The sequence below is a fragment of the Anneissia japonica genome, unplaced genomic scaffold (assembly GCF_011630105.1).
Source record: "Anneissia japonica isolate Jap-2015-1 unplaced genomic scaffold, ASM1163010v1 scaffold284695_len391863_cov200, whole genome shotgun sequence".
NCBI lineage: Eukaryota > Metazoa > Echinodermata > Crinoidea > Comatulida > Comatulidae > Anneissia > Anneissia japonica.
The window spans coordinates 222208-250065 of NW_022698213.1; the positions used below are offsets into that span (position 1 = coordinate 222208).

The 27858-nt window shown below is 35.1% G+C and overlaps 2 protein-coding genes across 6 annotated transcripts in view; one reads left to right on the forward strand and one right to left on the reverse strand.

The window, feature by feature from the left end:
* LOC117102443 (somatostatin receptor type 2-like) overlaps window positions 1-22143 on the reverse strand; it is a 37006-nt gene extending 14863 nt beyond the window's left edge. The window contains exons 1-2 of one of the 2 annotated variants that reach the window (XR_004444416.1): window positions 21972-22143; window positions 15704-16079 (exon numbers count right to left, since the gene is read on the reverse strand). The gene's annotated coding sequence lies outside the window, so the exon portion shown is untranslated. Of the gene's footprint in view, window positions 1-15703; window positions 16080-21971 lie in introns of those variants that run through there. The other variant, XM_033242702.1, reaches the window with a different exon arrangement.
* Window positions 22144-25589: 3446 nt separating this feature from the next.
* LOC117102444 (E3 ubiquitin-protein ligase CHIP-like) overlaps window positions 25590-27858 on the forward strand; it is a 45796-nt gene continuing 43527 nt past the window's right edge. For 3 of the 4 annotated variants that reach the window (XR_004444417.1, XM_033242704.1, XM_033242707.1), the window contains exon 1: window positions 25590-25877. Coding sequence is in view for 3 of the 4 variants with exons in the window: in XM_033242704.1 (XP_033098595.1) it covers window positions 25728-25877 (150 nt within the window). In the remaining variant the exon portion in view is untranslated. The remainder of the gene's footprint in view (window positions 25878-27858) is intronic. The other variant, XM_033242706.1, reaches the window with a different exon arrangement.

The window sequence follows — 27858 nt, forward strand, 5'->3', positions numbered from 1 at the left end:
GTTGCTATCTAAAGTACATAAAAACCCATTTAAATCTAGGCCTACTATCACATTGACGAGTCAATTTCACATATATTTCATGGAAATGTGAAAAAAACGAATAAATTACCTATTCGATGTCAAATTTCTCGGGATGATACAGGCCCTTTTAACAGACGCCAACGCAACCAAGCCCCACGCTTGACACGCTTTCATTGAATGTGTTCTCAGTTGCGACATCATTTAGTTTACACAAACTCATTAAAATACAAACTCACATACTCATAGGTATGTGATGATGAATTGTGTTATGATAAAATAAAATGAGATTTGAAGCTTAACGCGATGCAAATGTAATCTGAATTCACATCCATCACATGAACCGAAAATTAGAGACTTTTATTTATCATATAAAACTTTTCATGTCGCATGTGTGGCCCGCTGAGTTAATTACCGGTTTTATTGAAATAACAGGGAAAGGCTGGCAGAAATGCAGGAGGAGGAATTGTAGTTGTGTATATTAAAGACATATACACGGAATTGAATAAGAAAAACGTTATTATTCAAGACACGATGCGTGTTTTAAAGAGTTATCGTTAGTCACGAGGAATAAAAAATAGAATCCGTTGCAATACAAACAGACCACATGAAATATTTTCTCCCTTCTTTATTCAAATTATTCTAAAGTCGTGCCTAATTCTGGCTAACGTGATATAAAGAAAGGTTCGTAAATGTTTTGTGATCTTCGCAGGCCCCCAACACCAAACACAAGATCAAGTCAACATCTACTGTACTTATTATTTTCATTATGCCATCTGGTAGACCTGGCAGAGCCGAGTAGGCTTACATGATTGTGCTAGAATGTGTTCAGAGCTCTGGCTGAAACAAAGTATCTAGAGTGAGTGGACACGATAAGGAGAGTCAATGTTTTTTTCGTGATACAAGTTCGTCACGGCATTTTACTAGGCCTAATTATGTTTCTCTCCTTTTCCAATTGACGTCATAATTAAAAATTAGATCTCAATCATTCGACCATGTCTATTGCCTATTCCGATCCTGTGATGGACTGCAGTAGAGAGCGTCAAACCCCATTTATTGATAAAAAAAAACAAAAAAAACTTGGCAATGGTTAATGAAATGCAGGTTTTTAAATATTTAAAAAAACTGAGGGGAAAAGGGGGGCGTAACCACCATTTTCCACCTTTTTCAAAAATTTGTATCATCTCATTGACCACTCTCAAATATGCTGTTTTACAACATATCAAAACTATTTTTTCCTCCAGAGCCTGAATTACACATTTTCTATGCATATTTATTTATTGAAAAACGCAGCGTTGCTATGTAACTCACTGATATTAAATAGGATTGAACTGATAGCAATAGAGTTATCTATCAAATATCTATTCATGTAAAATTAATCATTTGCAGCTTAAAAGAAACCACTTTTACTTCGTAGTATACTGATATTATATTCCATTTGATCATAATTCCCTATTACTCATTTGATAACCCTCTCAAATAGCCTAGGTGTCAATAAACACAATAGGTTAAATGAATTTAGCTTTCGCCGACGAACCACAAAAAAAAAAAAAAAATCCGTATTACCCTAGCTATTTTGTTCATTTTACAATTCGACAAACATAGAGGTGGCTTGTCGAGGGAGGATTAACGTAAATCACGTAGTCAAAAGGGTATTTATTGAAAATAGTGGATGAAAGAAGCACCTTCATCCCCACCCCCTACCCGCGAAATTACGCATCTCCATTGAAACTCGACTAAGCGAAAGACTTCATTCGTGGAGAAAAATCACCAGCATAGCCCCATTCTCTCAGCTTTTGCCCCGTCACTTTCTCATCACACCTCTCAAATCAGCCTGTGATGTCATTACTCCAAGATAGAGCACTGCATACTCAAACAGCATGTTTTTCCCGGTATTACTGACGAAAAGCGTTTCAATATTTGCTGAATCTATGCCAATGTGTAAATCAAATGATTCGTTTTTCACAAGTCGTTACTCCCGCGTGAAATCAATTATAATTGTTGATTAATTCCGCTCTTATAAACAGTTTTCTTGACGGAAATTGTATTAATTTACGATAGAACCTGATTATCATAACCCTTAACGCATTGTATGTCGCGCGGACGTGTGGCACAGTGACAAAGGCGTTCAGTATTTATTCGAGAGGTCGTAAGTTTGAGTACGATGTTTGTCTTTGGGCAACATACTATCTCATCTCAGATTATAAGTTTTTTCCTTCTTTCTTCTTGGATGTATCTTTTAATTTGGAAATAAATTTACATCTGGTGCTAACTTTGCTTCACGATTGAAACACCCAACTATCAGAAAAGAGGTTGTGCATTGCGCGTGGTTGGTATAGATGAAAACGCGCATTGTGATCAAACCTAACAAAGATTTATGATGATGAAAATTATTATTTAGTAATGTTTAACCCTGGTTGCATCTATTGAAGGACGGAGTGAACATTTTCATTTTAGTTGTATTTATTTGAAAATTATCAATGGTTTTAGATAATTTAGGACAGATACGGAAAATACTTAAAATATGAGCCTCAATGTAGTCTTAACAATAACAACCATACAGATGAAATGGTTGTTCGATACCATGTAAAAATATATATTGACATTCTTGACAAAAGACATGTCGTCATTGACATCATATGTTTACAAACTTGGTGGTATGGTAGTCATAAGTCACAGAGACGAATGCCGCTACGTAAGGTTTGTTTATATTTTAGGCCTATTTATTTTATGTTTTATTAACCTTAAACCTAATCTATCACTACACAGCTATTTCTACTCCTTTAACGATATGTACATGGTTAGCGGTTGACTCTGAGAAATTCATCTGTCCTTTGCTAGATTTTAAAAGTTAGTAATTTCTTGTACTTCAACACTTTGTAACTTGACTAAAAACGGGCATCGGTCGACGCGACTACATAGAAAACGCTACTGACGAGGGGCGCGAAACGGATCGTCTTAATTACGATCCACTGACTATCAGTCGGCGTCGCATCGTCAAAAAATCTCAGAGAGCTGGATGCGTCGACCGGACCGTCGGCCAACACAGTGTGTGCCTAGCTTGGGGTCAAGAAAAGAGCGTTCACGTTGCGTATAGAACCTCTGATAGGTCTGCTCACTTAAAAAACGAGTAATCATGAAATCTAGCATCGAAAAATGAATAGTACCGTAGTTTATAGTAATCATTCGATTAGTATTCTGACACAGCAGCGGGTGATTAGTTCGTTTATTCATTCGTTCATGCATTTATTTATTCATTAACCCAATCAACCATCTGTCTATCCATCTATGTAACACATTGTATAATAAATCTCCCCTTCTGGTGCAGAACAAACAAACAAACAAATTTAAATAATGGCAAAAACCATTATACGCCCATAAGGCATACAAAACGTATAACAACCCAAAGACATAGGCCTACATTTAGTGGCATCAGTTGTTAATGGATCTTAAATTAGTGGAAGACATTCAAGGTCATAAATGAATGAACGACAGCACTTGTACCTGAATACAAATATATTATTTATGCATAAAACTGTCGGTTAAACGTTTAGCCTACCATTAACCAGAAAATAGCATAGAGCACATAATGGTAAATTTAACTTTTATGAAATGAAGCCTAAGGTACAAACAAAAATAAAATATGAATGTTAAAATAAAAAAGAAATCTCACCACTTAAAGCCAACAACCTCCGAAAGGAATTTGTGTTGTTGTTGATATGTTTTAGAACTGATTTGACACGAAAAGCATAGTTGTTTTTTTTTTTTTTTTGTTTTTTTTTTTGTTTTTTTTTTTTAATTCGGGTTTTTTTTTAAACTCGGAAGCGGTTAATGTGATATATTCGGTAAATTTTCTAATATTTAAAAACTGGGAGAAATGTTGAAAAAAGGAGTGTTTACTCCCCCTTTTCCCCCAGTTTTAAAATATTCAAAAATCTATATCTCATTAACCGTTTCCAAGTTCCTCGTCATAGTCTGACTTTAAGCTATCTTGCCCAGCATTTCGATTTGTTTACATAATATATTTCATACTGTCATTGTTCCTGTAAATATTGGTCGAATGAATAAAGAAAATGAAAATGTGAATCTGAGTTAGTGCACATGTTTTCATCAAGACAAACAAAATCGAGTATGTACAAGATTCGAACTAGGATCCTAAGATTGAGAGGCAAGCGACTTGTCCACCAAACCACTAGCCTTAAGCTGGGCACTCACTGCGTCGTACGACAGTCGTATGCCCATTGGCCGAGGAATCCAACTCCGTCTGAGTGTTTGACGACGCGACACCGTTTGCTGATTTTTGTTAACCGACTGAACGGATCATCATTAAAAATGGTCCGTTGCGCGCGTGTCGTGGTGTTGCGTTCTCTATAGAATCGCGTCAGCCGACGACCGTCGGTCGCAATTAGTGCCTGGCTATACTCACACATTTCGTAATGCTTACTGCATCTATATAGATAGTGTAATGGAATTATTTACATATCAAGTCTTTTTTTTTTCTTTTTTTTTCGTTTTTTTTTTCTTTTTTTTTTTCAAAATCCTCTTCGCCTAACAACACAGCAGAACCGTTAATTGGTTTTCATAAAATCGCTTTACGCTATCTCCTACAGCTTTCGGCAACGATGAGTGATCGGTTGAATCGGGCAGCCGGCACAATTAAATCTGGTTTCCATAGAATCGCTACCCATTTGGTACAGTGTTTTCAAAGCTCTCTGATTCAACTGACCAATCAGATTTGCCGAATAAGTTGGCGATGGCGTTCAGCGATTTTTATGGAAACCATACGCAGCGTAACGATTACAATGAAAACACAGTAGCAACAGCGTAGCGATTTTATGGAAACCAGGCTTAAAGGAAATCACAAAAAAAAAACAGCACAACACACACACAACACAAATACACATCGAACATTTTGTACAAAAACTCCAAAGATATAAACTATCCTATTCGATACAAAGACCGGAGCAAAAGAGATAAATATTTTAAAACATTGATCCATTAGGCCTACTAATTCTTCTCTGGCTAGGCCACGTTATGAAAGAAAATAATGTTCATGGATAGAATTGAAAGGGGAACTAACTTTTACTATAATTGTAACTGTCGTATTAAAAAAATGTGCTTGCACTAAAACCCCTCGTGCATTAAATTCGCTCCAGTTTTTAGAAAATTACTATACTAATTGCTTAATGCATCCAACCTCCATATAAATTCAAGTGTCGTGAGTGTGTAAATATATCGCACTTCTCTCTCAAAAAAGTACATTAATACATCTGTTCATTTTCCACAATCGCACTTGGATTCACTCACTTAATCTATTTAGAAACTCGGCACTGATAGCATAATATTATTATGTCCTAAGTATTGTTGAGTAATCATAGACGTATGGATACAATTGTTATCATTCTTGATAACGGATCTAAATGCATTTGCGCGACAATTTGATATCTGGAACACGTTGCCATAAATTTTACCTTCATTAAGACTCAATATTCGATTCCAGTGCGCGGATTCATCAGAACTAATTGAGAAGATCGTAATGCTTCGCTATGTGAAATACGGTAGGTTTATGTAGCGCACCGAGTTCAAAATGAACAACGTGCACGCAAAATTATTCCGGCATACCAGTATTGTATTGCCGAATCTACAAACAGAGGTGTAGCTGCATTATTATCAATACCGTAACCAGGATTTTCAAACTGTGTGGGACACTACCAGGGTGGACCCACATTACGCGTAAATTCAGATAAATGTGGACCAATTTTCTTAAAACTTGACCCATTTTACGCAAAAAAATGAATAATCTGGACCCATTTTCTTAAAAATTGACCCATTTTATGCAAAATATGAGAGCTACCGTATCTAGACCATTTTCTTAAAATTTGATAGATTTTACAAAAGTATGAGAAATCTGGACCCATTTTAAAAATGTGAACCCATTCTTTGTGGACACAATAGAAAAAGTGTGTGGGACTGTCCCAACTGTCCCAATAGCTGGCTACGGCATTGATTATTATTGTATAATTTTACTGAAACCCAGTTCAGACTGTCAAATTATATTGACAAAGCATATTACATGCTTAAATATGATCACAATGATATCATATCATGAATATATATAGGCACATCATGACTATATGAACACACATTTTTTTTTTTTTTTTTTTTTTGCTAAATAATCTGCATTTTTTTTTTTTTTTTTTTTTGCTAAATAATCTGAACAGAGCTTTAAGCCTTGTCTACACTATCAAATTTCGTCAAAAAAGCATCACATAAAATGTGATGGAACATAGAGTTGAACACGTTCAACTTTTTTGATACAATTTTATATGTGATATGACGTCATCGTACCCATATATGACACATCACATTTTTTTTGTCACATAAGATTTGATAGTGTAGACAAAGCTTTAGACAGTCACAGTCTAAAGTTTGATAAAAATTAAGAACAATGTTTAGGCCAGGCTTGTGAATTTTTCTGCGCCTTGCTCTAGTGATTTAGCCTACAAGCGGTTTCCATCAAGCCTGGTTTCCCTAAAATCGCTACACTGTCGCTATAAGTTTTTTCACTGCAATCGTTGTATTGAGTATCAGTCCCCGACGCAATTGGAAATACTCCCCGATTCGACCGACCAATCAGCATCACCGAAAGGTGTCGGCGATATTTTTTTTTAATGATAATAGATTCCATTTCGACTAACTGATAGAGGTTTACGTTATTTTTGGCCTCACGCAAGTGATCCATTCGCCACCTTTATAACTAAGATTCCGAATTTTTTTATTGTGGAAGCAGTATCGCTGGAAAAAAAAGAAAGTTTTAATCAAATAATTGTTAGATGAATTTACTCAATGTTATTATTACTACTATTTATTCAAACTTTGTTAATCAAATCAAACTTTATTAACCTCCCATGGGAGAGCAGACATGATGATTTGATAGCAGGTAAAAGGGCATAAGAAACTGGCGATGTTCAAATTTGTATCTATCTGAAAAAGTAGGAGTCGCCCAACCCTTATACATATATCTGCAAACACTCGCATAACACTCTGTTGAATCATTAAACCTTTATTACCTCCGTTGATTCCTAGCATACCTAATCGTAAATTGACCAGTTTCCGTTCGGTTTTACATGGAAACGAACATGCTGTCTTCATAAACAACACGTCAAGAAAATCCATCTCTAGGATGATTTACAAATGACAGACGAGCAGTTGTCGTAAGTATCAATACCATGTTCAAAAGGAGTTCTATATCTATAATTTCAACTTTGACAATGTTCAGCTTGGGTGTAATAATTATTTTGTTGAGTGTTTTACAGGCTACTGGTTATTTTTAGCTAGGCCATAATATTTCTGGATTGGCCTCTACTTCACTTTCCTTCTGTTTATATAGAACGATGTTAAACAATTTTGATATTAGATCTAGCATCGCTTAACATCTTCAAATTATCTCTTATAATGTATATATAATATATATATATATATATATATATATATATATATATATATATATATTCTTATTATGAACATTTAATATTTCAACTGAATTTTCATTAGGTAGTACAGCAATGTTTATCATGGAATAAAAACAAGGCTATTAACTATTTTGTGAGAACGACTAATACGTTATGTGTACCACGGGGACTACCCGGACGTGACCCCGCGTAGAGAACAACATTAAAATATCACGCGTGTTGTTATCCACAGCTGACAGCTAAAGTGGCGTGTATTTGTCACTGTACCTCACAGCTGATTATGCATCGCCATAAGCGATTCAGAATTAAACTGATCTATTTGACAATTTCTTAACTGTTTTTCAACACCCACTAAGTCCCAAAAGCTTGTAATATCAACTGGGGCGGAGCAAATGTGCAAAATCATGACGTCATATTGGAGTAGAAGGGAATCATAAGCGTTAATGAACGAGACTGTACTAATGTTGAACCCCTTTTATAAAATATTAATAAATTATATATTTTAAAGATGATACTCTCTGTGGTAAAATATGTGATGGACCTTTTGGACCTTTGTGTAGTGTCATCATACTTAATAACCAATCAGAATAGGGCCATAAAGGCCAACTCAGACAGCGTCGTACGACGCAACCCGACGCGATTTGTTGTCGCGTCGGGTCTGTGTGAGTTAAACGCAGACGCGATGGCGTGTCGTAGAATATTAAACATGTTTAATATTTCTCACGACGGCTGAAGACTGTCCCCGACGATAAATCGGGTCGGGCTGCGTCGGCCGACGCTGTCTGAGTTGGCCGTAGCGCTCTTTTCCCACAAACATACGCGTTGACTCACAAACGCACGTGTTTCACGTAGGCCTACGTTTAATCTGTCGTGTTGTGTGAATTTTTGCCACAATAGAGAGTTATCGCAAGCTTATGAAAACGATAACGAATACGGTAACGTCATCAAATTTTTAGATAACCTTTCCCCTACAGTAGCATATTTATCACAACGTAGGCGATTCATGCCTTTTGCATGATTCAAGAATCATATTATTGAGCTCGTACAGCGTATTGTCAAGAGGGTTTTAGGCACGAATGAAGATAATAATAATGACATATTCGTTATCGTTTTTGAAAGGTTGCGAAATCTCCCTAATACCCATGGGGCGGGGCTTAGCAGCAATTTCAATTATAACATTTAATTTCTCATTTAAATCAAATATTTTAATATATTATTTAAAATGACACACTCATACAAGCCTATATTTTAGGCCTACTACACAGAAACCCAGAAATTTATTAACAGCAAATTTAAAGCATCATAGCTTAAAAAAGAAAAAAAAATTTCATGTAAATCTTTACTTCGCAATAAAGAGAACTTCAACTTTCAAACGGTATTATTTTTACGTGTGATAATTGGCGGGAAACTGTATTCTCGTTCTAATTTTTAAGTGAAAATAAACAACTTAAAATATACAAAGTAGGAAATCTAGAAATGAGCCAGCATTTGGTGTAGGCCATCTTGGTTCTATACTCACTTTCATTTATTTTATATTTTTACTGTTTTTTTCCTAATCGTTTTTTAGCATTGTATGTATTGTATTTCTTGTAGCATTTCAATTCAATCCAACATTAAATTATATAGAGATTAATAAATAAACCCGTAGATGATTGTACACCCTGTTAGGTTGTTTGATGCGAGAATACGGCGCGTTTGAAGTAACTGCTTGTATGCCCCGAAAACAAAAACACAATTAGTTAAACAATGAGGTATGCCAAATTGTTTTCCAATGTAAATTTTAAAATCACTAAGTTCAATTACAACAAATGGATTTTTAATGGCACAATCATCTACGGTACATATATTAAATGATCTGTACAAAATTGATTTTAAGTTATTGTCTAAGCAAACACTATACCAAAATATATGATTATCACATTCGCGCAGAACCTAAAATTGTAATTTACCGACTGTCTCCCTTAAGTAAATTACTAAGTTAAGTAGCAATGTCGCAACATAATATTGGACACATCTTGTCGTAATCGCAACTCTCCTTAGCTAATATGGTTCGTCTAAGTATGTATTTTAGAATCTGACTTTCAATCGTAGTCAAAACAGGCTTCGAACGGCAAGTTATACAAGTTTCACGACTATAGCTATATCGGAAAATCAAAATAATAATAAAAAATATTTAAAACATTTAACTCCAATAAAGTAAAGACAGAAATGCAACTCCTGGGTAATGTGCACGGGATGTTTTTCAAATGAGCAAAATGATATGCCATATAATAGAATAAATACCGCAAAAAATCGATCACTGGTTGCTCCCTGGTCCTATTCTTCACCGTGTGCTTCAAACAAGCAAAGTTACCCCATGTTATTATGTAGGGGGTTACCCCACTCAGATCTAAAATTAAACCCTGTAAACAGATCAAAAACTCCCAAGATTGATAATTGACATGGCAGCTCAGGGAAAGTAAACACGTAATGATAGAAATGTTAACATTGTAATGATTAAGTCCTGATGCACGATTTAAGACCATGAAATCATAGAGTTAAACACAACTAAACTTGGGTTATTTTGCAATCGTCAATGACATTCGTATTTAAATTTTCGTGGCAATAAACATGTTAGTGAACCGAAGAACAGTGCTCATAAAAGTACATTTCGATTGTCCTACAAAAATAATGCAAGTCATAGGTTTCTCTGTTCCTCCAAGCCCTGTGTTTGTTCTGCTCACTTTGTTTCTTCAATAGTCGTCTTTACAAGTCATACATACATATACAGTATTATCATTACATCGACATTTTGTGCCGCCAAGTTCGCTCTCTGTTTGTTCACTATGATTCGTTAATAGCATTCTTTACAATAACAAGGACAATAAAAAGTTGGTGTACCAAAAAACAAAATTTTGCTAGTCTTATGCGTACTTGTGTACATGCGGAAAACGTTTTGTATTTTTCAAAAAATGTCTAGTAGGCGTTTGCATTGTGATCAATTACATTGATAAAGCGATCAACCAAAGTTGAATAACGACCATTAACTGATTATCCCCACAGAAATTTTCCGTACCAAATTTTGGGTCATTATCCAAACCGACCGCTAGTGTAGACAATTGAAAGTATAATTTGAAATTGCTATAAAAAGGCCTTTCAAACCAACAGACCTATCTTAGCGGAAGGAGTTTCCAGATTAATAGCGATCTTTCAACCCCGGCCGGCGGAGATTATCTTTGGCCATTGAGATCAACTCTAAAATTAACTTGGCCCTTCAAACCAATTAATTAAGAACCAAGGGTCTATCACTAAAAACGGTTTTCAACGATTTTTTTTTCAGCTACCGATACAATTCGATATTGTCACAACGGTATAAATACAGCTATGAGATATGGATCCTTAAATACACGATACGATGATAAAAGAGTTTTACCAAACCATTATTAACTTGAATTCACACGAGAATACGTGCTGACACAAACGCAACGCAACTATACCTTGTAGCCTTGTGTGAAACGACTAATATTGTTCTAGTATGAGTCAAGGGGCATTAACGTCGGTAGACTTTTCCGTAAAATCAATAATAAAATCACTTAATAGGCCTATAGGCCTACATCTTGCCAGTGATTTTTGTTCGTTTGAAAATGTGAAGGATGAAAACATTAGTTTAACACATTTTCTGGGCATTTGCGTTTATGTAAAGTACCGTAAAGCTCTATTTTTACTGTAATTTATTGTGTAACAAGCACTTATAATAAGATCCTATACTAGTCTGTTCTTGTATTTACAAGGTCATCATGCATCGTATGATTATTGACCATTATTTTCTCTTATTGGAACCTGAAGTTATTGTTAGTCTTTACAAGGTCTAAGCAATATTTGCCTAGAAAAAATATACAGGCAATGAGAATATATTGTGATTTAGTTGAATTTAGAAAAACAATGTCAGCATTTTGAAATAAGTATCCTTAAGAATACAACGATTTATATTGGCCCAATCTATTTATTTCAATGCTTTATAGATTGATCCCACAATCGTCGTCATCTTTATCATTACCTCCACTAACTCTCCATCGTCATCCTCATCATCATCATCATCGACATCGTCATCGTCATCATCATCATCATCATCGTCGTCGTCGTCATCATCACAGCCATCATCACCGTCATAATCATCATCACCATCATCATTATTATTACGAGCTGTTCATCACCATAACCATCATCATTAATGTTATCACCATGACAATGAAGGTGATGGTGATAAAATTAATGTTATCACCATCACCATGACAATGAAGGTGATGGTGATAACATTAATGTTATCACCATCACCTTCATTGTCATGGCTGTTGTTGTTGGTTATTGTTACTTTACTAGGCCCATTTCTTTATTTGTAAAATAGTTGATAAATTATGTACGGTATCATCATTATCATCATTAGTATTACAGTCAGCATAGTCTGTACAATAACCATCGTCATCATAATCACAACCATCACCGTCATAATCATCATCTCCATCATCATTATCACGAGTTATTCATTGTCATGGCTATTGTTGTTAGTTATTGTTATTCTAAACACGTATCCGTTCAACCCTAGGTGTTTTGTAACCAAACACGCAGATAGCGTCACAAGAAGCGAGTGTGGTGTACCTTTGTATTGCGTGGGAACGTGTATACAATCCTATTGTTACATGGTTAGAAACTGAAGTTAATTAAATCACTATGAAATCAATTCAATCGACACTTATCTCACAAAAAAATCAGATATTTTTAATCAAGTATTTTGTAATAGTTTAAATTAATTGCAACTCTTCCACAATTTTGCCTTAGATATCTACAATAATTATGACTTCGAAAAAATACAAGAAAGAACATTTATTTTACTAAAGATGTCCAGACTATCAAATTTTCTTTGACAAAAAAACTGTTGTATGCCTATATAGGCCTATAGTCATTATGTGCCTATATATAGGGAATATTAAATCATTACATTTTATGTGAGTCATTCATAATATGTTTGCTTGTATACAATCACGTGACCACTCGACATCCAGCGTGGTGCACTCAATTCGATTGTACTTTTCTACATTGTATCGTGGTGCTGTAGTAGTTCCTAATGCATGCTACGATACTCTTTTATACGGAAATAGTTTAGAGCTCAAAACGAATTAGACATCGACCAAATTAATTAAGCACGTTATTTAACAGGGGCGTTGAACTTTGAGTCCATCTTAAGTGTGTAAATTTGATAAGGAAGTAAGATGCTCTTATGTTCGTATACAGTACAACACAATTATTATACAGGGAGCAGTCACAAACAATGTAATAGATTAACAAACAAAATTTCATGTTATATTTGCTATCTAAACATAGACATATATCATTTTTATAAAAAAGTAATTGGAAAACAATCATATATAGGTAAACTGTTTGTATTGTTGAGAGGTTCAACAGTAGCTTTGATTAGACATATTTATAAATATAAATATGTCTAATCAAAGCTACTGTTGAACCTCTCATTTTTTGTCTTTAATTCGCTCTGGTTTCATTACCATCGAACACTCTGCTGATAATATTTGCAACACGTTCAACCGTTTTATATAAGATGTGTATATTGTATTGTCACTCTTGCAATGATGAAAAACAACCATAAAAGTTTTTTCCGTTTTGTATTGTTACACCCTTCCTTAATAATGAAAAACCATGCTTCTTATGCTACTTTTTCCCATATTCAAGGAAAAATATTTATGGATTATATAAAACAAGTCTCGTGTACTGGGTATTTTTGATTAATAACGGTATAGGCAAGATACAGAATAGCTTTATCAGACCTGCTTTAATTGTCAGTCAAACAGAAGAATTATATACTCGCTGACATCGAACAACCTGACAGATTTTATTATGTATGTATGTAGTTCTTCAGAGAATGTTGTTATGTGATTGGTTTTACGGCTTATGGGGTTGTCAGAAATGCGATTGACGGATCTCCCACAAATTATCCATGTATCTATATTAATTAATTATTGCTTGTTCTTCCCAAGTATGTTCATTACCCTGGATAACAACTGAGTTGAAAAGAGGATTAAACTTCTGTAAGATCGTCATCGATATTAAATACTCTGATCCAAAGGGCTTCTGTGTGATATGCAATGACATAGCATATGCTATTTGTAGTTAACATAATAATATCATTTAGGATTTGCAGCCCAATCTAATGATAAATCGTAATTGCGTTGCTAGGCTTTGGTTGGTGTTATCGTAACTCTGTGAATTGGACGTTTAGCAAAAACATGGCGCTTGTCGATAAACTATTATTAGAAATAATATTTGTACATGTCTTTTCCTGTTGTGTGTTTCATTCTTGTTTTTGTAATACATATTATTTAAAGCATTTTATAAGGGTACGGTAATTTAGGCGGTAGGACGAACATGAGTTCCTACTGGTAGGCCTACTCAGGTGTACAGGCCGATATAGCTTTTAAATGTACATTGTTATTAAAGTAGAATACAAACAACTTACTAAGATACATAACCTTATGAAAGTGACCTACAACATTTCTATGTAGGCTAGGCCTAGTTATTAGCCTGCTGCCCGTTTTTTGCCATTAGGTCTATTTAGCGGCCAGTACTTTGTCCAATGACCGCTACATGTTTTATTTGTCGAGGAGGTAGGCCCTTGACTATACTCATCGGCTACCAATAGATGGCCGCGTATTACTGTAATTATCATGGATATAAAAATTCTGTATTTCATTGATTTTGGATTATCAGAACTTGAATGGATTGAAATGTGATTTATATAGGCTTAGCCATTAGCCTCGATACTTAGTGGAATTGATGTGTATCTCCCCAGAGTCTACTAGAATGATAAATGCTCTTCTCTATGTATTTTCTGATTTAATTTGCACAAAGAGAAACATTTTCATTATGGCGTAGCATCATATGATATTTTAAATATAAAAGGCATTGTCATCGATTTTGTTCTGGGTAATATAGAAAACAACTTTTTAGCGTACGCCTAAAGTGTTAAACATCCATTAATTTTTATATAAAGCCGAGAATGTGAACGTATTGTACGGTATTATATCACGTATGATATTATCGTCTGGAAAGAAAGACTTACTCATGCAATGCATAACTATGCCTTAATGACGCTAAATGACATTAAGTGTGTAATCTTTTATTCATATGTCTGTAGATGACGGTTATATTATCCAATTTATATACGGTGTTGTGAACATGATTATATACTTTTATTGATTGCTAATACCAGTATATACATACAAACACACATACAACTCAATACCCAATGATAGTCTACGTGACCCTAAAACTTAATAATGGCTCAGAGTTACTTTATTTCATCTTTTAAAGGGAAATTCTAATTTTAATTGACTGACTGACTGACTAACACTGACTGACTGACTGACTGACTGACTGACTGACTGACTGAATGACCGACCGACCGACAGACCGACCGATCGTTGATTTATTGATTGACTGACTGATCGATTAACAGACTGACCAAACAACTAATTAATAATTGAATAATTAATTAATCGTTTGATCAATCAATCCGCCAATCGATCAGTTAACAGAATAGAACGGTTTGGTAATTTGAGACCAAGTAGTGAACACGCCGTTTCACCAGACTGTAAGAATTTGAACCCGCGACCTGAGATTGGACGGAAAAGTACTCGTATAAAACTACGCAGTATGTCACCTTGAAAAAATAGACTATAATTGTGTCACACTCAGTATGGAATTATTTTGGCAGATACACAACAAAACACTGCTTTGATATAACATTGTTCTTTCTTCGCCGATGATGGCGATGGACCTTTCCGCTAAGCCCCGCCCCTTAGATATTGTTGCTAAGGTCCCACAAGACAACAGTGTTAAAACATACGCAAACACGTGCGTTTGTGGCCGGGACAACACTTGTGTTTGTGAGACGCACGCGTATTCCTAGCGCTATTCTGATTAGTCAGTTGTTAAGTTTGATTGACACTCCGGAAAGGTCTATTAATGTCACAGCCGTTACTATTTGACGTCACATTATGTGAACACTTAGCTGCTGGAGAAATTAAAAGGATGCCAATTCATTATCAAGTGGTACACAGGCAGTTGTGCGTTGATTATTATATATAGAATAACATTAGTACATTAACTATATTATATAGGCCTAGGCCTACTATATTATTATTTTGATTTTTTAAAAGCTTGATTATTATACAAGATTCAAGATTTAAAAAATTGTTGGTCCATATAAAAATACAGAAAATTGTATTGCTTTGCAGATGTATATAATAAATATATGTTCCTTTTAGTAGAGTCAATATTTTAAAAGCGGGTGTATTAGTAGATTAACTTCTTCATATAGGCCTAACAATTTAGTTCAGGCCTATCCGTTCATTTATAGGCCTATATTAATTCTAATTTACATAATTTTCCATCGTAGCGTTTTAGGCGTGATTAATTAACCCATAATGTCTGTGTGTTTTTCTTGCTTTTGTTTCGTCTTGTCCGTTGTTAACCTTGCTGTAAGTGGCGGATTTGTGTCTGCTGTTGTTTTGGTAAATAAATAAATTTCACTAGAAGAACCTAGGAAAGCAAGATCGGTACATAAAAACATACAAATCGCAATGAAAAACAGTGAAAATGTTTAAAAGTAGCTAAAAAGTTAAAACCTTATTAAAACGTATTAAAATTATTTAACATAAAAAAAATTATAGGCCCATTTATGTCATGCAAGTATCATAAAAGAAAACGCAGCGTTGTTCGGATGAGTCACATAAGTCGTTGGTCACTTGCGCGGTATATGGCTCATGTAAACGCAGAACACTCTTCGAAAAATACTAGGGGATCATCTCCCATTGTACAGCCCAAGCACCACCAGGTACCACTGGAAGTAAGACTTCAGAAGTTCGTGAGTTATCCATGGTGTTCACGTCGAATAAATGCTGTCTCTTATACACATCTAGATGTGTATAAGAGACAGTCGCTGAACAAGGCAGTCGGCTATTCCCTCCTTGGGGAGCAGCAGCGCGTTTACATTCCTGAAGGCGGCGTTCAAAGAAACAGATCAGACACTAGAGCGTCTACATTCCTGAGTTGGCGGCGTTTAAAGAGAAGACTACTGTATGTGATTGAACTGTTTATTATTCAATAACGATAAAGCCATCCTACCAGCAAACACAACCGTTACTATTATCCACAAACGTTGTGGTTATGTCAGAAAATAACGTTACCAAAACGGTGCAGTTAACTACAACCTTACTAAAAAAAACAAAAAAAAAACAAAACAAAACAAAAAAAAAAACAAAAAAAAAACAACAAACAAACAAAAAAAAAGACAAAAAACAAACAAACAAAAACAAAAACAAAAACAAAACATGATCCTATCTGTCGTTAAAGGTACGTATTTATTATGATTGTAAGCTGGTGTTAAGCTGGCAGAAAGAAGGAACAAAAAGGAGCTTATGGAACGTCTAGGTCTAAGTGAAACAATTGTGGAGGTTGTTATGAGGAGTTGCTTGAGATGGATAGGTCATGTGCTAAGAAAAGACGAAGGTGATCCAGTAAAGAGAGCCTGGCATCTATAAGTTGAAGGTAGAAGAGTAAGGGGGCGGCCAAAGGTGACGTGGAAAGATATGGTGAAGAAAGAAAGTGCAAAAATTGGTTTGGAGGAGTATGATGCACAAGACAGGAAGAAGTGGAGAGATGGTGTAGCTGCATGGAACGAGTGACAGTCAGTAACCCCTTGAAAGAGGGAAGAAAACTGACTTAAATAAATGATGATGATGATGTACTACAAATATTTGTACACCAAAATATAACGTTCATAACTTTAAAAATATTAGCCTGGTCTGTCGCAAAGTCGTCCGCCAACAACAGGCAGTGTTCATTTAAAATTGAATGGGTAGCGTCAGGATTTGCCCGACGGTAGAGTCGTGCCCGATATCCCCGTCCCGTAGAGATGGTTCTGGACAGCATTGCTGCCCAGAACCACCCTCAAAGGAGGTCCGTGCTCGAATAAGTTAGGATTTGAAAGGCATTAGTATTACAACTCTGTATAGCCTATGAGTGGAAATATAAACACATTTTAAAAGCTCACCTTTCTTGGTACTTAATTAAAAATGTTCATACACAATTTTGTCTAGCACTTACCGGTACCGGTGCACATATTTCCTCTGTAATCTTTATATTGATATGTTTTTGTCTTTTGAAATTGTATATACTATATGCAATTCTGGGGCGGATGTAGGGAGGATGCAGACGGTGCGATCGCGACCCTTAAATTGTATTAAGGAAAATAATTGTTGTACTGTATTGTTGATATGAATTACAGGTAAAATTTTAAAGGTATTAGAGTGCAATTTCCAGTCACCTAGAGGTCCATTATTCTCAAAATTTTCGCACCTCAGGCCAACCATGGTCGGGCTGAGATGGTGTGAACTCTCACGCACCCCCTACCGCCAAATCCTGCATCCGCCCCAGCAATTTGTGAATCGCAAGAAATTCAGTCTTTACTGTGCTTTATGGATAGGCCTATTATTGAAAATAAACAATAAAGAAAGAAATAAAACCAAGTTTATTTTATGTTTGTTGACAATGTTGACATTTAATAATTGTTTCTGAGACATAAGTTTCTTTAAAATGTGAAGCTCATAGAGGATAGGGATTGTGCTATCAATAAGTTGTTAGGCTTATTATAAAAGACAAGGCCTAGAAAATACCGTAATTTATGTCGATTACGGCATAGAAGTAGGACTATCAGAGGCTAAATTTGATGTTATACTTGCACAAACTGTACAATATAGGCCTAACTTGTTCCAGTGTATTCGAGCTTAACCTACAAAATATGATTTACTATCCCCGCAAAGACTGTGAATGAGATAATCACATTATATGCACCCGCATAGAAAAACTAAATATGTGTCACGCCCGAATTATTAAAGAAAGTGCAACAAACCACAGTAAGATATTTCATAACGAGTGCGTAATTTATGAGATTGTATAATATTATAGCCCTACATTATGTTAGACGAGTAGGCTAATTCAATAAGCTGAATTTACGTAAATCTAATTTGAAATGTACAACAGCATAATATGTAACAATTCTTTGGTTAACAATTCTATAATCCTTGCTCGGGTTACCAAGGGTTCTACAGATTCCCTAATGCGCAAACTAATAATTCTAACATATTATTTATTCGTGTGTAAGCACAATGTCTCAAGCGGGAAAGGCTTAGGGATTATTAAGGCTAGAATTGTTGAGTCAAAAATTATTATCTGCTTTACATTGTAGTTACATAACGGTTCTTATATAATCTTGTACAATGGTCGCGGTTCTAGACCGATACCTATATACAGTAAGTTTCAATTGAGGTCATATACATTTAAAAACATTGGATACAATTGTGTCGTTTATCTCAGTTGTCAGTTCGAGAAAACAGTTGGATACCACATTATGCTATAATTTAATAATTATTGTAGAGAACTGTGGAATATCGCATTTTTCTTTAAGCGACTTATTCTAGGTTAACCACTAACATGGACCCCCCTTAATAGTTGCGAATGAACACATTCTGTGCTAGATGTAAACACAAATTTATCGTAAATTCATAAACTGTTTGAACTGACTACATCATCAGGTGTCCTAATTTTAGAAACACTGACCAACTTCACGAAAGACACATTACATATGCAGGCTGTTTGTTCACATGTTATTCATGCGAACAAGAGATAATTTTTTTTGGCGCCAGGAGCGTCGAAGATCGATGAGATCCCGGATGGAAGGAAGGATCATATGTTCGGAACTAAACAGATCAGCTGCAAAGAGCAGCTACTCTAAGTGTTTGAATATCAATGCGTATCATGTCTCATATCATCCTTTAAGTTCTGACATGCGCTTCTAGAATTCGGGAAACCTCAATTTGTGTAATGTGAGAGTGGCGAGTCATTGAAAATTTAGACTTTAGTAAGAATTTCTGTCAAAACACTGGAAGATCTGACGTTATTTTTTTCTTCCCCGTCTAAAATAATGTATATGTAAATGTATATAGGTCTATATATATTTAATATATCCGTCTCTGGACATGGATTTTAGTAGAATACTAATTACACAACATACCGTATAAAATATGACAGCATATGAAGAGTTTATCAATAACGTTAAGACGTCAAAGCGGCGATATAAGGGCTTTGTAACTCGGAGGTTGCCAACAATAAACGCATCAGGAACGACTATCCACCCCTTCTATATAATGTATGTGTAAATGTATGTAGGTACATAGGCCTATATATTTAATATATCCGTCACTGGACATTGGCTTTTATATACTAATCACACAACATACTGGTACCGTAAAATATGACAGCATATGAAGAGTTGTTCAATAACGTTAAGGTGTCAAAGCGGCAATATAAAAAGGCTTTGTAACTCTGAGGTTGCCAAGCAAAAAATAAACTCATTAGGAACGATTATCCACCCCGTCTATATAATGTATGTGTAAATGTATATAGGTCTATATATATATTTAATATATCCGTCATTGGACATGGCTTTTAGTAGAATACTAATTACACAACATACCGTATAAAATATGACAGCATATGAAGAGTTTATCAATAACGTTAAGACGTCAAAGCGGCAATATAAAGGGATTTGTAACTCGGAGGTTGCCAAACAAATAATAAACCCATTAGCAACGACTATCCACCTGCGTGATACCAATCAGGCTGAAAAGCATTTTGATGAACGAGCAATTAGATAGTACACTAAAGACCGATTCACAGAAACAGAAATACAAACGGAATAGATAAATGGGGAGAATATCTTATGATGAAATGACCTTGAGTGACAAAAGTCTTCAATCTCATTGATATTTTGATTAGCCAGAGAGATGCTTATAATACAGAATGACAGGATAAATTAAATCCAAAATAGAGATTGAATGAGCAAAATAAAATTTGATCGAAGCGTGAACAAGGTTACACAACTCAGGGGCCCTCTAAAACGGGGACAATCCCACTGTTGGGAGAGCCTCTCGATAGTAAGTTACTTTAAATGCAACCCTTGGGCTTATTTTGAACTCGTTTCATAAATATATGAAATTAAATCATACTCTGTGAACCCAAAACCTCTATCATATTATGAGAGTTTTTATTCATTTTTCCAAGACACATTGGGATAAAATACATGGAGGATGAGAGAGAGAGAGAGAGAGAGGAGAGAGAGGGAGAGAGAGAGAAAGAGAGTCTTTGATTGCTTTAGTTTACAGAAAAATACTCCAAACCAAACTTGATTTCTTTATTAATAAATTGTAGGATTGTTAATTTACAGTTCAATATTTCAAATTTCATTAATGTTTGTTTGTCCAAGAGGAAATCTGTCCTCTCTTAAATTGTACGACTTTACGTTTTCAATGGGCTGTCCGGCGTTGTTTATTTTAAAATTTCTATGCGTCTTTAAACACTTCCAATGAATTGACAGTGCTGTAGCCTATTCAAATACGTGTCTTGAATTCATATTTTCGATTCGACAGATATGTTTTACAGTGGCAGGAATTTCTTTTTATTGTTTTAATTTGGAAAAAATGGAAGGGGCTGGAGAAGGGGGCGCTACTACACTGTAACATCTACTTCGTGCATCTTTTTTATTCATTGCGCAGAGCTACATACAACACATTCTATCAGTTGTATGCCATAATTTCAATTTCTGATTAAATTAAATTAAAATCAAATGAATAGAATAATAAAGTAATATAAATATGGTTACGAAAGAAAGTTATAGGCTTATATATACTGAAGGAAATTAACGCTTATAGGCCTAACAGTACAGTATTGATTTTTTAAAGTGAAACTTTGTTCACACCCTTGAGAAGTGTTGTGGGATGATACAACTTTTTTTTCTTTCTTTTTTTTTTTGAAAAGCACGTTCCTATCGGGATTCAAAGTTAGCGGTCGGTTTCTGTCCACACACCGATAAACCTGTACTCCTTAAATTTTCACTTTAAGATACGTTTTCCTCAAGATATATTGCATAGGCCTACACAATTATTGGTTAAAACTGATAATAATATGCAGAAATACTACTTAGAAGACCTATTTTGAAGTAATAATAGGCATAACATAATAGTTACAGCATGGTGTGTACATATGAAAATTGTTATTTTTTGTTTTCTTTCGTTTTTGTTATATTTTATTTTTCTTGGGCCAATATCGGCGTGTATAGTTCTGGTAGCGCTTCTCGCCTTCTACGGTTTCATTCACTGCATTTTCCAGATAAATATTCTTAAACCAAATAGATATTAGCAATGACGTCATAACTATATCAAAGCGATCATAAACTAGGCCTACAGATTAGAGTGATGCTCGTTGGTTACTGGATCATCTAGGGAGTTCCAATTTTTTAACAATCGTGTTTGTTTTATATTATATTTCCCTAAAAGAAAAATCGACATCACCGACATAAAATGGTTTTATACTTACGGACAATTACTGCCTTGATGCACAACTTATTACTTTGTGTTATTATGTCCGTGACATTGAATAAAAAAATAAGGTCTGCAAATCGTTCTTGGATGTGTGTGTCTATACAGAGCTCCGGTCAAGTTCACACGAACGTGTAAAAATTGTTCTGCGTTACTGGAATGCGGTTCGAGCGTTTATAACGCTGTCTCCTGGTACAAAACAGCTATGCGTCGTTTAAGGTTCTTAACAACCAATCAAATCGTTGCTATGTGAAACTTACAATTGCAATGGAATATTCCATATTTTTTTCAACAGCACCAATTTAATTTTGTTTATTCTTTGGCAGAACACTGTGTTGTGAACCAAACCGGTCGATGATCAATTCAATTTCTATTTTATATAGCTACGATTTTGTGTGTCATATAAAAAATCCTAAATAAGATAAATCAGGCTCGACGTGTACTCTATTGCCCGCAAGGATCGCGTATGATGAGCTAATACAATTAGAGGTACACGCACACCCATACAAAAAAGTGCGTCATGCCCAAAATGAGTTAAAAAATTAGGTAAAAATGACCCTGACAAATTTTGATTGATCCTGATTAATGTTAATAAAGTATTGTATGAGGTAAACAGTACATGGACACAGTTTTATGAACAAAACAGTCGATATCAATTCAAATTCTAATTGTAGGTAGCTTCGATTTGGCGTCAGATTTGCCATCCTAAAGTTAAGACTTATTCAGGCTCGAGGGCAATGCATTGTTGTCAAAACGCCGTTTCAACATAATTTCATAATATAGATATACCAGCGTATATAAATTACATTATTTTAATTAATTGAATGATATGAAGTCGTAAGGATTCGCGATCGCCCGTGTTCTACTTAAACACAGTACAGATAATTATAATATTATGTATTATGAACTACCTACACTAAATGGCATAGGCGTAAGTGTGATTAGTGGAAAAAAGACGCACTTTATTTCAATGGACCTTTTCTGAGTGTTATTAAGAATTGACCGATCAGATCAAGGACAGAATTACGCGCTTGTCTTGCAAGTACGTGTTGTTACACAAACGCACATTTTTCGTACGTTTTGCAAAGCTGTTGCTTTGTAGGAATTGGTGGAATTTAGCGACCGGGGTTTAGCGGAAGATCCACAATAGTAGTATGGATGAAATGAAGGCCTAGTCCTATATAGCAAGAAGATAAAACACACAATCTCAATGAGTTTAACGGAAAAGAATATTCTGCTGAAAATTTGTCTGTCATCTGTATGCTTCACATGCTTTGGCGTATTGTTTCTATCTTGTTGGTCGTTAAGGAAATTAGATTTCGGACGTGTGAATCGGTTCCGTAGTTCGATTGAATTAGACCACTGCAGACTGATTTTGAAGCTTGACTTTTGATCCTATGATATATCGTTCATCTCTTCGAAATTAATGGCATAAGCCAAAAATGTAAATTGCATTTTGATTACTGGCAGTGTGCACAACAGCGTGTGACCTATTGCACATGAACGCATGAAAATGTCAGGGATTGTCGCATTAAGGCTGCTAGTAGCATTATGAAACTTCGTCCACATCTTAACTTTAGTTCATCATCATCATCATCATCTTCATTTTCATAATCATTCGTTTTTTACTAATCATTATTAGTATCATCGCCTTAATAAAACAACAACCAATAATCAACCAATAACCAGTTATACAGTGCAATAAATATATTACTTGGGCTGTTTAATTAGAGGTGCTCTGCACCTGTTTGCCCTCGCTATCACTTTTTATTGTTATTGTAAATTAAAATAAAAATAAAAATATCATCATCCTTATCATCATCATCTTCATTATCGTCATCATTCTTCATCCTATTGATTATCTTTTTCACCACCACAATTATCATCATCATTATCATCATAGTCATCATCATAGTCTGTGGTTCTTAATTCATTTATTTGAAGAGCCAAATTATTATTAGAGTTGGTCTCATGGCCGGGCCAAAGATAATCTCCGAGTTTCAAGCAACTTGTTATGCTTTGTAGATCTTAGGTAAAATTCTGAGTTGCATGGCGGAAGCCCCTGTTGGCCGCACAGACCTTTGAATTTGTTTGGCAATTTCAAATCCTATTCTATTTTTAATTGTACTAGAGCACAGTATTAGGACACTAAATTCATTACAATTATTGGTTTAAAATTTTCCAAAAGAAGATTTAAGACACTTCATTTTTCACTATTTCTTGTTTATTGATGATCTTTTATTTCTTGCTTGTGTAAAATCATCACAGAACAAAATTGGTGGCGTCAATATTTCCCCGATGACTGAAGAGGGCCGATGTTTTGGAATCTCTGAAGGCGGTCCAGAAGCTCTAACAACTATAGTGAATTTGAATGTTTAAGGCCCAACGATTTTACAGCCTATATTCTGTAAAAGTTACGTATGATTTTACGAATGTGTTGAGTTTTCCTTCGAGGGAGCTCTCTCTCTGACGACCAAGAACTAACAACTTCCTGGCAGGACTAATCCATGGGAGTATTCCGAAGGCAAAAATGAATTTACAGGCATAATGTAATCGTCAAAACACAGTAATGTTGTTGTCAGTCATAAAAAGTTTGTGGCACAATCGGTATTTTCTGTGTATAAAGTTCACAAATCCTATATCTACCAAATACCAGGGCTTTAATTAACGCCTAAAACGTATAAAAAAGCTATACTTGTTTATAAATGTATTAACCGATTAACACCTTTATACATGACAAACCTTTTCACACCGTATTTGCAGGCGTGAAACGAGACAGTCAACTATTATGAAGTTGAAGGTTCCTTTTTCGAAAAGCGAAAGTTATTCCACGAGTTTTAAGGTGACCGGGGCGAATATATGGAATGACTTAGATATTGATTTGAGAACTGCGACTTCTCTAAACATATTTAAATACAAATTGTACGAGGCACTAATTAAGAAAATATTATAATCGGTTACGACCATGTGCTTTAAATGCAGGGCCCAATGGAAATCAGTGTTTTAACTGTTTGGGCTACCCTGGGTAAATAAATGTAAATAAATAAATAAATAAATTTAATCTAGATCTAAATGGAGTCACCCCTACTTCATAGTGGCAAAGTCTTGTGTTTTGGCCTTAACTTTATTAGATTTATTGGAAGAAAAAAAAATCATCGAACGGTTATTACTTTTAGTCGTACCAAGTTTGTAAAATCGGTATTTTTTGTGTAAGTTCACAAATCCTATATCTACCAAATAAATCAATTAAATTAAGTAAATTTCAAAGCCCATTACCGTACCGTATACCCATGGACCTATTAAGTCCATGGTATACCAGTATACATATTACCATATACGGTACGTGGTACATATAACTACAGTATATTAATAACTAAGCATGGTTCGCCTACAACAGCAATTATGTCTACTATGCCGGTACAGAATCAGATGTATCTATTGTACTGTCATGCAGTTGATAAGACAGAATCAAGTGTCGGAATTTGATTGGAGGTTTCTGTTTTTATTTTTTAAAGTGTTATTATTCTTATTCCAATACAGATTTGATTTGAGATAGAAAAATTGTTATTGTATCGATTGAGGGCGTGCTATTACATGTGTGGCGACAGGGGTTAAAGGTAACGAAATAATAACAGCAGCGAGATCGTTACTGTAGGCTTAGCCTAGCCTACTAGTACTTTTCACTTACTTTGCCAAGTTGTAAACTCTACAAACTGATTGAACCATCGCTTATTCATGTGAATAACATGCAATCATGAGTGTACACGATCTGAAAGACCAAGGAAACAGATTTTATAGCGCTAAGAAATTCGATGAAGCAATATCATGTTACTCGAAGGCCATAGTGAGTCACCAAAAACATAGAGCCGGGCCGAGCCTTGCCCTAGCCGGGCACGCTTTCAGTGTCAGTGTCACATTTTTATACCACGTAGGCCTAGGCCTAGCTAGTCTGATTTGAAATTGACTTATCAGCTACAGGCAGATTTTGTTTATAATCATAAGCTTGCTCCTTTATATCTCCTTACTTTCTTACTATTATTATTTTGAACGCTGTGGCTAGAGACACCCTACGACGGTAGCCTACTGCTGACTGTACGCTAGGCCTAGTGTAGTTAGAGGGCCTGGCCTACACTTCTTTTTTAATTTTTTTTATAAGAACACATTTAATAAGAACACTGAGGCTCAAATAGCTTAAATATTAAGAACAAAATAAGAACAAATTGAGGCTGAGGTAAAATGTCAAATGAGGTTTTTATTTAAAAAGAAAAACAAAAAAAATATATATCTGTACCTTATTATGTGCAGAAGGTGTGACTATGTAATAACCTCTATAATCAGTAGGTGTAGGGCCTACTGTCATTTTAGTCCATTTTAACCGGGCCTTTTTCTGGGGCCAATTTTTCCGGGGTCAATTTTTCCGGGTCCAATTTTTCCGGGGCCTATTTTTCAGGGCCCATTTAATTTTATCCGAGACATTTCTAGTAGAAATGGCCTTGAATTTCTACCAACATTCCAGTACAGTAGTATGCTGCTGTACAATAAAAATTTTCTATTTTTGAAAAGTGTGTAAAATAAGAACAAAATAAGAACATTTTGAGCCTGAAATCGGCCAAAAAATAAGAACACTGAGTCTGGGCAAAATTTTACTGGTTCTTATAAAAAAAAAAAAAATGTGTACCGTATTTCTGCTTCAATTTGCTAAAAGTATGGTAAATGGCATTACGTCACCATCACCCAATAAGGTGCCAGAATGTCTTTCAAGACTGGCATTGCAGATCACCCACGATGAACGATGAAATGTGAACACTTTACAATCTGACCAAAATAATACACTTTGTATGCACATGCAACCGTACATTTACCCAACTTTCGTAGCTGTTATCATAGTAAACATCGTTCGGCCAGAATCCAGATCGAGGGAATGAGTTGCCCAATCGTGATTATTAGTGTAAAATTATATATAAAGTGCTAGTAGGCCTGCGAATCCTCTTATTTACAGATTCAGTTTTTTAGTGCAAGTGTGTTGTCATGTAAATAGATTAGACCAACGCCTGAGTACAGTAGTATGTCAACTCTATTAAGCAAAAAGGCTAAGCAAGGCCTGGGCCTACGTCAGAGGATTCGTGCTTTGCATGATATGGCTATAGATAAATGCCATGACTCTTATTACTGAGTGGAACCCTTGCTATTTATCCAGATGACAGTATTATAAGAAAAATATTGTACTCTTTTCTAGCTTATCATATGCTAATCAAGTACATTGATCGCTAGTCACACCACTAACCTCACACTGTGGACGATCTGCAATACCGGTCTTGAAAGATGATGTCGTACACATTTCGGCACTTTATTGGGTGATGGTGACGTAATGCCATTTATCGTACCTTTAGCAAATGGAAGTAGAAATACAGTACTGTATCTCTAGCCACAGCGTATTTAAAAAATGTGGCTATGCTTAAGCTGAGAGTTGCTTTGAAATTTATTTTTTAGGTTTGCCTGGGCCCAGACTGCACATATTTTCACTAATATCTCTGTCTTGCTAGTTGATGAAAAGTATTGCATCAGATACAGTTTTTTTAATATGTGGCAAGCCAAACCAGTCACTCGTCGCAAATCCTGTTTTGGAGATAATGGCCGAAACATGCTGGAATTTCAAAATTTTGGAAATCTATTTTATTGCACTAAACTAACCTTTATATATCTATACATCATGCTATTTTGTTATTTTTCTCATTTTCAATGTTAAAACAACAATTTTTAACGATTTGGTGATGGTTTCTGCCTATTAAAGAAATGCCTGAAATCGTAAACTATGAAGGCTGATTTCTCAAATATTGTTCTTTAAACAGCTGTATGTTTAAACTTGTGTAACTTCATAACGAAGT